At 35.2% G+C, this 12,621-nt stretch overlaps 1 protein-coding gene across 3 annotated transcripts in view; it reads right to left on the bottom strand.

Moving 5' to 3' along the window:
- The window catches only part of LOC150082201 (putative cytochrome P450 12a5, mitochondrial), a 125,952-nt gene that overhangs the window by 30,998 nt on the left and 82,333 nt on the right, over positions 1–12,621 (bottom strand). For all 3 annotated transcript variants that reach the window (XM_090380049.1, XM_090380048.1, XM_090380047.1), the window contains 2 exons: positions 9,210–9,288; positions 4,421–4,618 (listed from right to left, as the gene is read on the bottom strand). In XM_090380049.1, the coding sequence (XP_090236175.1) occupies positions 4,421–4,618; positions 9,210–9,288 (277 nt within the window). The remainder of the gene's footprint in view (positions 1–4,420; positions 4,619–9,209; positions 9,289–12,621) is intronic.

The raw sequence follows: 12,621 nt of genomic DNA on the forward strand, positions 1-12,621 counted from the left end.
TCTGTTTGCCAATGCTGCGCTTATGGCTTAGTACCACATAGTCACTTGTATTCACATGCCTCCCTCAGATTTTAGATTGAGAACTCTGCATAGAAGGTTTGAGAGGGAAGTAATGTCAGTCCTGATTTGCTCCTTACATGATAAATGACAAAGAATATACAGTGAATGATTTAAAATGTCAACTTCCTCACAAATGGTTCATGAGAATATATAATATTTTATTACACAAACCACTGTTTCAGAAAAGTTTCACGCCTGACATACGAGATGCAGTAATTAAGTTCTGGATTGTGCTGTTGCAGTCATGTTTGATGATTTGAAAATAAATGGAAGTGGTATGTTGTAGGTAAAACTTCCTTCAACAGACAGTGGTACAGAGATTGTTCAGTAGGCTGGCAGGTTGAGAGTAAAAACCAATTTCATCAATAGTGTTACTGTTCCATGTCATGATTTTGCAATGGAACAAAGAACAAATGCCAAATTTTGCTTTAAATTGGAAAAATCTGCAAAAAAAATTGTATGAAATATTAAAAACTGTTTATGGTAATGAAATGTTAAGTCACACCATTGTGTTTGAATGGTATAAGCAATTCAAAGGTGGATGTGAGATTGTTTGCAATGGCCCAAGAAGTGGGCATCCATCAACCTCTTAAAATTGCAAAAATTTGGGAAATTGCGGCAAGAGAAATGTGGCTCAGAATGATGACTGATGAGTTGGATATGAATAAGAAGATGATTCGTCAAAATATGCATGAAGATTTAGCGAAAAGGAAGGTTTGTGCAAAATTTGTGACATACATCCTCATGGATGAACAGAAACAACAGAGTGTCATCATGCAAAGACTGCATCTGAACTTGTCAAGACAATCTTAATATTTTTAACTGTTTTGTTATTGGAAATCAGTGTTAAGTGTTTCAGTACAATCCAGACATGAAGCATCACAGCATGTAGTAGACTTCAAAATCATCAAATTATCACCAAGGCCCAAAGAGTTTCATCTACAACTAATAAGTTACTTTTGCCTGTAGGCAGAAGTAAATTATTAGTTGTTGCGTGTTTCACTACATTAAGGGTACTGCCATAGAGTCATTCATCAGATCCATAGTAGCAGATTTAATAAGATTTCAAGATCTTGAAACTAAGTTTTTGGCTTGGCCTCTTGTTACCAATATGTGGATGATATATTCGCATTAGTTAAGGTCTGTGTGAGGACCAGGCATTAGCATCTTATGTCAAAGGTTTGAACCCAATGTTCAGTTAACTTTGGAAAAGATTAGATAAATTCTTTCCCTCTTAAACATTTTAGTTAGGCACACTGGTCTCTGCAGTGAAACTTCTGTCTACAGGAAACCAATGTGTGCAAGTCAGTTCTCACACTCTTTGCCACAGCCCATGTGCAAGTACACAAGGACTCTACTACTTGTGCCTTGTTTCTTCACACCTAGTCCCACTGCAGTACTACTACATACAGACAAAAAGAGATAGTTTATGTAAAGCACAATCTCCACAAATGTGGCTTTCCTGAGACAATACTTGACAGGTTAAGCCCCCCCCCCTCCCACACCACTAGAAGCATTCCCTTCTGTACAGGCCTTTGTTGTATTATCAAAAAGATTTTGTGAGTGGAAGGTGTCTGGTGTACTGAACTTCTTGCTTGTAATATTTTGTCACTGATCTCAAAAGTGAAAGTTTCCTTGCCTTTATTCATACAGAGTGAGGTGGTTTATCATATAGACTGCCCTGACTGCAGTGAGTGTTACTTGGGTCAAACTAAAAGGTATCTGTGGGACCATATAGACAAGTTTGTAACTTCTATTGGGTGGGAGGCAGTACTGTAGTTGTAAAATTAGCAGAAGGTATACTCTGTGAATGTTATGTATGCAGAGGGTATACTGTGCTTATTAATCAAATTCCAGAGGCTATACAGCATATACCCCATATAAATACACAGAGTCCAGTCACAATATTATGATCACCCCCCATTCCGGCAAACATCACACATGCCTAGTGAATCATACAGTGCACATGTCAAGTTCACACACCGCAAACATATAAGGCTTGATGTTTGGCATCTGTGAACACAGTAACAGCCTCTGTCATGGGCAAAGCACACGGCCTATCAGACCTGAAAAAAGGCATGATCATCGGCTATCGGGCCAGAGGTGCCAGCATTTCTGAAACAGTGGACTTTGTGAGAAAAGCTCAGGTGCTGCAGTGGTGAAAGTGTATCAAGAGACTGGACAAATGGAACAGTTTTGACAACCCAAAATGCCAATTGTGGAGCCCCATGCGCCATTGATCCCAGAGGTGGACGTCGACTAAAATGGTTGGTCAGGACCAATCAGCGCACTACTGTTGCTCAACTTGCCATCCAATTGAACCGTGGGGCCACCAGAAAGGTCTCCAACACGACAGTGCAGCGAACCCTGCTGTGCATTGGGCTCCGGAGCAGATGCTTGGTGACAGCACCCATGCTGACAACCATTCATCGCAAACAATGCTGTCAGTTTGCACAGCAATACCGACACTGGATCCCGGCTGAGTGGCCTTCTCTGATGAGTCATGGTTTCTGCTCCACCGAGTGGATGGACGGTGTATTAGGCGTGAAACCTCTGAGAACAGACACCCCGGACACGACTGTTGGCAGAAGGCAGGCTGGTGGGGGTGGCATTATGGTCTGGGGAATGTTTTCATGGCATGCCTTGGGTCCGCTGATACCTCTGGAGGGCACCCTCTGAACGCAAATGGTTATCTATCGATCGTCGTTGATCAGGTACACCCGTACATGTTGAACGTGTTCCCTGGGATGATTGTATCTATCAGCAAGACAAGGCGCCATGCTATGTTGCCAGAATTGTCTGTGAGTGGTTTGAGAAGCACAACAAAGATTTCAAGCTATTCCCTTGGCCACCAAATTCCTTGGATCTTAACCCAATTGAAAATCTATGGGACCACCTCGATTGACATATCAGACGGATGGATCCCCCACCAAGGAACCTACAGGAACTCCAGGGTGCACTGCAGTCTGCATGATCAACCCGTAGAAACCTTCCGCAAACTTACTGAGTCCTCCACACGGCGGCTGGCTGCGGTGCATTCTGCGAAAGGCGCATATTCTGGATACTAGGTAGGTGGTCATAATAATGTGACTGGACCCTGTATATATATATATACAGCTTATATATATATATAGCATATTTTCTTACTTATATAATATATACGCCATATATATTAAAAATAATAAAACTATAAGTACTGCCTAAGAATCAAATTCTAATAAATTTATTTTTTAATTTTCAGTAAATATTTTAATAATATTTGTTTTTTCAAGTCTTTCAAAAACCAGAAGGTATACACTATTCACCTAAAAAATTCCAGTGGGTATATGGTGTATACCCTCCACTACAGCCTTGGTGGGGGGGGGGGAATGTTCAGGATTCCCCTTTGGCTGTACGTTTTGGAGTGTGGGACATGCACTTTAATCCTAATCAAATTTACATGAGGGACCATGCCCCTCAGCTATATCCTTGTCATTGGTTGGAATAATTTTATATCACTACCATCTCTTACTTGCTTTTGCTGTAACTTAGGCCTTCACACCAATCCCATCTTTGAGTAAGTCATTTCCCAGAAGAATAGCAGACAGAGTAATAGCATGTTGAGTAGCAACTGGTAACATTATCTTTCCATACTGCACTGGTACCAACCACTGTTGTTCATCTATTTACTTATTGTAACACTGCTCTAGATTTTATCATTAACAGCCAGGTGGCAGTTTTCAACATCACAGGATGTTGAAAACTGCCACCTGGCTTAATTTGTTTTATTCCTAATTTTACCCCGTCTTTACTTCATTTTACCTCTGTATATTTTAGTTTATTGGAAATATTACTAAAGAATTTTTTTTGGTGAAAGAGGAGTCAAGTTACTCTAGCCAGACCATCACTGCCACATCTTCAGTGGTTTAAAATTTCTTCCTATACAGTTGTTCCAAAGAGATGGTTAATAGTGCAAAGTATGAATTGTGGTGGAGTTTCCAAAATTTTTCACCCATGCTCTTTAACCACTGTTGGATTTTCATGGCTGTGTGCAATATTATTATGGAGCAAAATCATATTTTTTCAGCAATCATGTCTCATGGTGAAATATATTTCACAATTTGTTTAGTGAGATAGTAGCAAGTAGCATATCAAAAACTGGGTGACACTGCACCTCAATGTTAGGTCACATTTCTATCACTACTGCCATATTTGTACTAATGTCATGCACGCAGAGTGTCGTAATAGCAGTTATATCCTCGTGCACCCCATGTGAAGAGATGTTTACTATTGTGTGCATTCTGCTTTCCAGTTAGTACCTTAGTTTCTGGACACCCATTGTATATATGATCTTAATACTATGAAAAATCATTATTCCTACCTTGCTAGTTAAGACAAGTAATTCCAGTTCTGCAATTCTTCTTCCAATACACATTCTAGGTCCAAAGCCAAAGGGTAAGAAAGAAAATGAGTTGGGGTTCCGAGACCTGTCTAACCATCTTTCAGGTTTGTATGCAAGTGGAGATTCAAAATTATCTTCACTGATACTTGGAACATTTAAGTTTAGAGTAACATGAGTCTGGAAATATAATAATAATTAAATCTTTATTAAATGAAAAAAAATTTACCCATAAGTTAATGAATTATAAAGGAAGGATAATTATGCCATATGCTATAGTCAAATAAATTTATAAAAACAGTTACATGAATGTTATTACACTGTTTTATTTAAATCTTAATACTTAAATTAAAATTATGTTTTGGAATTCAACTGAATCCTGCCCTCAAGGTCAGGATTGCTGAAACCTGTGACTGGCGGCTCCAGAGCCTTCAACAGATCTTCATTCTTGATGAACGTGGAATTCTTTGATACTACGGTTGTTGGTAACCTGACTGACCACAATGATATTTTTTTGCTGATAGGGCTTTCAATCAATAAAACAAATATCATAGCCAGTCTGGCTGGAAGGTTCTCCTTGTTAACATGGAAGCTGTTCATACACTCCAGAATTTCAGCTAAAAAAAATTCTCTATCAATGTCAGTTTATCCAAACAACAAAGAATAGCTGTATCTGAACTTAAGAATGACAGCAGTATCAAAATAGAAATGAAATTAGAAAAACTTGTAGAGGACCACAACAACACATACATTTGCACTGAAAAATACTCAACCTTCAGAACAGATTTAAAAAAAAGTAAAATTTAAAGCTAACGTGTCTACATAAATGTGTACAGAGAGAGCTTCCCAGGCAGACTGATTAACAGTGGGAAACTCACCGTGGAAAATAAATATGGTTTCTTCGATTACTAAGAACTGCCATCACAAAAAAAACTCCAGGTCCATCAAGAATACAGATGTTTTAAAGGAACTTAAAAACATTCAGATGTAACCAGAAGATATCTCAGTTTCCTTCAATGTTAACACCATGTTTACTCCATAACTAAAACTTACTTGAAAATAGACGAGGAAATCCTGATTGGATATGTCACACTAATTACCATCAAAGGTATTTTAAAATTGATTGAACTATCAGTAAGGAAAGCTTATTTTTGATTTAAATAACTCTGCATACAACATTGGCTTGAGTATGGGAAAATCATTTCTTTATGAAGAATTTTGAGGATCAACTTTTTTGACTGACCTTGCCCTTCCTCAAAATTTGGGGAAGGGCAAGATCAATCAAAAAAGGTGATCCTTAAAATTGTCCATAAAGGTATGTTAATGATGTCCTAGTTATTTAGAGCCATGGAAAAGAAGAATTACAGAAATTCTAAGACTGTCTCAACCAGTATCATCCTATAATTTCGTTCTCCATGGAAATAGAATCCAACAACAAGCTACCTCTTCACTACATTCTTCTTACCAGATACAACAATAAAATCAGCAATTCAATATACAGGAAAGCTGTGAATTCTCGCAAAATACCTAGCTATAAATCATCCCATTCACACTCTACCAAAGCAGGAGTAATTAGATCTCAGGACCCTTAGAGTCTTCCAGGGCTCAGATCATTGGGAAGAGTCACTAACTATAAAAACATTTACCCAGAAGGAATGATTACCCGGACAACACAATCTCCAGGGTAACAGAAGATAACTATCAGTACTGATGAGAACAAGCACCAAAAAATCCATCAATGAAGGAACTGCATCATTCTGTATATACCTGTCATCAGCCAAAAACAATTTCAGAATAGTCAGATCCTTTGAGACAGCCATGCACTTAGACCAAAGCCAATTCCCAACAATTCCATAAGCCAGTATACAAACTCACATGTGGCTATGGTTGTGGGAGGTATACAGAAGGCAATCATATAAAAGGTATTCTACTACACTGGGGAAACATTCTAAAGACATCCAATAGAGATATAGAAAAACAGACCCTTCCTTTTGAGTGCAGTGTGGAATGGGATCTCAAATCAGTCTCAGTCCTTTCCACTAACCATATCTAAGCAGCACATCCAAGGAAACATATTTTATAAAAAAAAAACTTAAGATCCACAGCCACAAACAGGAAGAATGGCATAACTTTCAGAAAAAATATTTCCAGTTGTTCCAGATAAAAATCTTCCAAGCTCATAGAAACTCCAGTTTTCTCCTCCTAACTCCCAAAGCAACCACAATGAAAGACCCATGCTCAAAAACAGTATGATAATACAGTTTCGTGCCTTCTGCTTAATTATATATAACCCTTTTATGATATATATAAGTGGGCAGAAGGTATGAAAGACCCTTATATGGGTCTTTCATTTTCAATATCAGATACTAGTGTAATGCTCAGGATCTAAGGAAATTTGAGTATGGGGTAAAACCCTATTACTGACCACACAGAATAACACTATTATTCTGTGTGGTCTTCATTAACTTGTCAGTATTATTTTTTTGACCCCATATTTTTTGACCTACTCTCAATATATTTTTTTCACCTACTGTATATTTTCTTCAGTTTGAAATAATGTAGTTAACTTGGAACTCTTATATTATGTTTTTTAAAATTGTAATTGTTACGTCTTTAATTAAAATCTTTAAAAGTCTATATATATATATATATTTTTTTTTTAACCCTATGAGTACATTTTCAATTTACCTTTTATATTTTTTCTTTTTCTAATAGAATGGCTTGATAAAAGAATCCCAGAATGGATCTGGAATATCAATGTAAATGCAATTTTACTTAGTGAAATGATCATGCCTTTGTGTAGGAAATTTTCTTTTCCATCCTTTGGTATCAATAAAACATTTAATTTTGCAGACATATGTGGAGATCTAGTATATTTTACATTTCGCACTGTGTGTGTGTTTAATTTATAATCCACAAGAAATTAAATGTACTCACTCAGTTCAGTGATGGTCCAAAGCTTATAATCTACATTTAAATAATTTGACTGCTTGGTCCCATGAGCAATTCATAGCAGCCACCATGATGTGATGGCTGCTATGAGCAATTCATAGCAGCCATCACATCATGGTCAATAGAAAATTTCTTGAGGCATTCTTTTATTTTTGGAAATAAGTGAAAGTCACAGAGGGACTGTTCAGCAAACAAGGTAAATTTTCAAACAGTTGATATAGCTAGTGTTAACAATGAGTTCTGAGTTATTTTTTCCTTTTCTGTTACTTTTTCAAAATCCTTCATACAAATACAGTGAGATGTCAATTATCCCAAAATAGATTACAAGAAAAATTAACAATTAGAACCTGATGTAGCTCTTAGACAGTGCTATGCAAATACCTGTTCATTTTACACTAATTGAAATATTTTTAACGATAAACAAAATTAAAAATTTAACTTAGTGCTGAGAAGACTTTCCTCTGTGGCAGCTTAGTTGGCATGATACGTTGCCACCTGTCACTTATTTGGAGAGGTTTAATTCTCATCTGCAACTGACTGCTCAGATTACTCACCTGAGAGGACATAAATTCAAACTGAGGAAAGAAAATTGTATAATAGATGTGTGGAAATTTGCCTTTAGGCAGCGGGTGGTTGATAGTTGGAACAAACTTCCATCTGTCGTAGTGGAGGTTGACAACTTAAATAAATTCAAGGCAGAACTAGACAAGCATTTAAAGTGAATGGATAGGTGAAACGGTAAGGTTTTTGTTTCTTTTTTTTTATTTGGCTGATGCTATATAAGCTTGCTTTCTTGCATCATATGCCTCTGCTAATACTAACTGGAGGAATATTTTAGGCCACTTCAATCAAGGCTATATTTGGGAGGAGCAACTTTTCCCCTGAGTTATTCTGGTTTTTTCTACCCATACAACATGCAAATCAGCCCATTAATACACACACTTATTGTACAGACAAAAGATGTGGCCCATCTTAGCATTAGCCATCCAATATTGGAGGGAGATCAGCAAAGTGGAAGATAACTATGAAAGGAAGCAAAATTGCTTCCTACCTACAGCTGTAGTGGTGTTGTAATCATGTTAACGAGAAGACTGGACTTGTTATTGTTTAGCAATATCATGTGGCAAAACTTAGACGTGAAGTATTTTTATTTGTCTTTTACTTGGTCTTTTTACTTGGTCTATTTCAAAACCAAGAACATAACTTTTTTTTAAATGCTGTATAATAGATCATATTTTCCTGTATCATAATGTATTTATGATATGAGAACATTTATTGAATTTAGGATTTCTTTCTGCATGAAAATTAGACATTTTGCTCTCATAGAAACCTGGCTTATAATGCATGCAATATCATGTATAATAATAATAATAAAACAACCACCCCACGCACCTGGTACCAGTAACCATTGTGGGATGGGTAAAAAAAAAAAAAAATAAGGAGAAGAAAGAATAATAATAATACTAATGTATAATAAATTTTTCTCAACAGAACTGTATACAAGAATATGGAAACTAACTGGAATTCACAACTTCTTATTCAGTTTCTTATTTACATTGATTTACTTTGTATTTACTAGCAAACTGAAAATTAGAATTTCCAAATAAACTTTTTATTAAAAGAAGTCCATTTTTTTTATTCTTTTTTCTAGTTAACATTAACACATTTAATTTCTAATGGATGCTATTCATATTTATCTCACTCTCACACACCTATTACTGAATTATGTAATAGTAAAGAATCCAGCTTTACATAAAAATAGTTGTCATTTTATCACCTTTAGAAACTTAAAATCAGAAAATAAAAGCTAAAACCCTACCCCTGCAGGCACCCTGTATCCAGAAAGAACCATGTCTTGAGGTAGAGTTCTTGCTGTACCTGTGACTATAGGATTAAGCCTAAAAAAGGAAAATTATTCAAAAAGAATTGTTTGGAGTAAAATTTACATTATAAAAAAATGTAAGAATAATAGTCCACAGTTTTCTCTAACAGACAAGTCTACTAATAATACTAGCAATATTATAGATGAAAAGGGTTTTTTAATCCTCTAATAGGGTATCATATTGCTGAAATGAACACCAAGGTAGTAGATAGAGATTTTAATGTGAATTATTTTGGTGTTTTGCAGAATGCCAGTGTGGCATCACAAGATTTCAAGTGTGCTGTAAAATTCTCAAATGAAGGAGGGGGGGGGGGGAATAAAACTGCTATATATTATTTAAGTGCTCATTATAAACTGTATATTTGCTGGTACACTTTTCTTCACAATGTGTTTTCACTTGTGCATCATGTGAAAGAACACTTTCATCTTTTATCAAGCCAGAAAATTGATTTATTGCTAGTAAATTGATTGATTTGATTGATTGTTTATTGCTAGTAAAATTGATTATCCAAAATTGATTTATTGCTAGTAATTTATTATATATCTGCTTGTACACTAGTACGTGACTTTGTCAGTTTTGCATTTTTTTCTGCAACATAAAAAGTGGGAGAATAGCATTTACCATGGGTACAGGGCCAGCTTTGGGCATGTTCAAAGAGTTCAGCTGAAACAGGTAGGACAAGTTTTATACTGCAGTATAATTAATAATTGTACTATGATGGGCTGATTGATAATCCTGTATGGAAAAACTGCTAAGAAAATGCTTTGCCTATTTGTATTCTGTGGATATAAAGTAACAAACACATAAAAAATTTTTTTAGAAGGATAACAGAGTTTGGGTGCCATTAATTTTTTTTATAAAAAAGTTTTTAAAAGAACACTGACCTCAAAGTGAACAAGGAATATGTACCTGTATGCAAGTAGAGATTAGCAAGGTTTTTAATAATCTTTTAAAACATAAATTCATTATTTTTTCATGCCCTTAGAAGAAAACTTTCACGATTACCTAAATTGAACAAAAAAATAAAAATAAAATAAAATAAAAAAAGATAATGTACATCCAAACATCCTATGGAAAAATAAAAGAAGGAATGCAACCCCAGTTGGTGGTTGACAAACCCACATTTGGGGAGGGATTCCTGTAATCAAGCTGCGCATAAGGAAAAAAAGAACAAAAACGAAGTTTACTTTTCCATGAAATGGCATTATCAAATGCTACCAACAGAATACAGTATCCATCCTGTAAATACAAAATAATGCCATACTATCCCCTCATTATTCTTCACTACAGAGTGAATTCTGACACACATTAAAAAAAAAAAAAAAAAAAACAAGATCAAACAAGATATTTCATTGCTTCATGACCACCAATCAAATTTAATTACTTTATCATGACTTAGACATCCTGATTAAAGAGATGGAAAAACAGTAGCTTATTTGTAGCCTACATAGTAATATTTCTGAGACCCATTTGGTCTAGAAATGCATGATTATATTCACTTTCCACAAGAAAAGCTGGTTCCTACTCAATGTTTGTATTTTACTTCCACAGTACACAACAGATGTTTTTCAATTGAGTCAATCATTTTAAAATACATTTTAAGTGAATGTATCTAAGTAACTGTCATAAATATTGCAGTCTTGAGGCTCATAAATTCTTAAATCTTGCTTAAATCTATTGCTGGGTGAAGACAAATCAGACTGAGGAAATATGTTATTTCTTCCAGAATATATATGGTCAGAGCCACTCAAGAAATCATTCTTAAGTTTGCCTCCAATACTGAGCACCAAATAACTTAGCTCATCATGTTTATTAACTTCCAACTGAAGAAACAGTCATCTCTATGTTGAGGATGAAATTACATGTCTCCATGTTTCTCAAGCACTACAGAACTGAATGAATTATAATCTTCCTGTTGCTGATTTTGCCAAGGACCGGAGGGGCTTGATATCTAATCTGGAAACCAAACTATCTTGAAATGATTGTAAGTAATTAATAAATTATTGTAATCAAAATTTGGTACTGAACTCAACAAATTTACTTATTAGCATTAGTAGAGGCATATGATGCAAGAAAGCAAGCTTATACAGCTTCAGCCAAAAAATAACTTCCCATTTCACTCATCCATTCACTCCAAAAGTTTGTCCATTTCTTCCTTGAATTTATTTAAGCTATCAACTTCCAAAACGACTGATGGAAGTTTATTCCGGCAATCAAACACTGGCTGACTAAAGGAAACTTTTTGCACATCTATTCTACATCTGTCTTTCCTCAATTTGAATTTATGCCTCTTCAGACACGTAGTCTGAGCAAGAGGAAGAATTCCATCAGCATTGAGCTTGCTCAAACCATTCAAACCAAACCAAACCATATCAGATCACCTCATAGGTGCCCAGAGGCAGATTAAGGTCAGTTGAGGCCCCGGGCGCAGAAGAAAATATTGGGCCCCTTAAAAAAAAGAGAGACAGGGAAAATAAAAATACATGTTAACCATTTTTTTAAATAAATAAAAAATATTATGTACTATTAATGTTTTATTTCCAATAAAATTTGAATATATGTATAATATAATTAATAATAGCATAATAATAATCACAAAGTTTTGAACTAATAGTTGAACATATGTAAAAGTATAATTACAATTAATGATAGAATACGTATAATAGGAGTAACAATCAGAAATTTGAACAAAAAAAATCATAGAATTTTACTTGAAATTAAAATTACAAATGTGAAAATATTTAAATAAATTTTTTTCTTGCTTTTCGTTTTGCAAACTTATTAACTATCTCATCACAATCAATAATTTTAAGTAAATCGCTCTCTATATACAAAATAGCCATATTATTTAGTCTTTCCTCTGAAATTGAATGGCGCCTCCGTAGCCAGGTGGGAAGGAGCAGCAGTGCGTAGCACACGCTTCTTGATTAGACCGGAGTTCGAGCCCGTCACCACCAAATACGGAGGATGCGGAAAGGTCAGGGAATGACCACCGCATATCCCGGAGCAACATGGCCTTAGTTGCTAATGCTCCTAAAAACCAAATAACAACAACTGAAATTGAATTTCTTAGATAATTTTTTACTCTTTTTAGACAAGAAAATGAGCGTTCCCCCGATGTGTTTGAAATTGGCATGGTTAACAAAATTTTCAAAATAATTTCCACATTTGGAAAAGTTGCTTTCATATCTAATGCGTTTTTGTATATATTATTAATTGATCGCTTGTCTTCTTCATCTAAAAAGATTAAAAACTGTTCCAACTTATCTTTAAAATTACTTGAATCAAGGTCATCTTTATACATTTCTTTAAATTATTAACACATTTTTTCTTTTCTTCTACGCACAA

The sequence above is a fragment of the Mastigoproctus giganteus genome, chromosome 8 (genome assembly GCF_048544385.1).
Source record: "Mastigoproctus giganteus isolate SK-2022 chromosome 8, ASM4854438v1, whole genome shotgun sequence".
NCBI classification, from domain to species: domain Eukaryota; kingdom Metazoa; phylum Arthropoda; class Arachnida; order Uropygi; family Thelyphonidae; genus Mastigoproctus; species Mastigoproctus giganteus.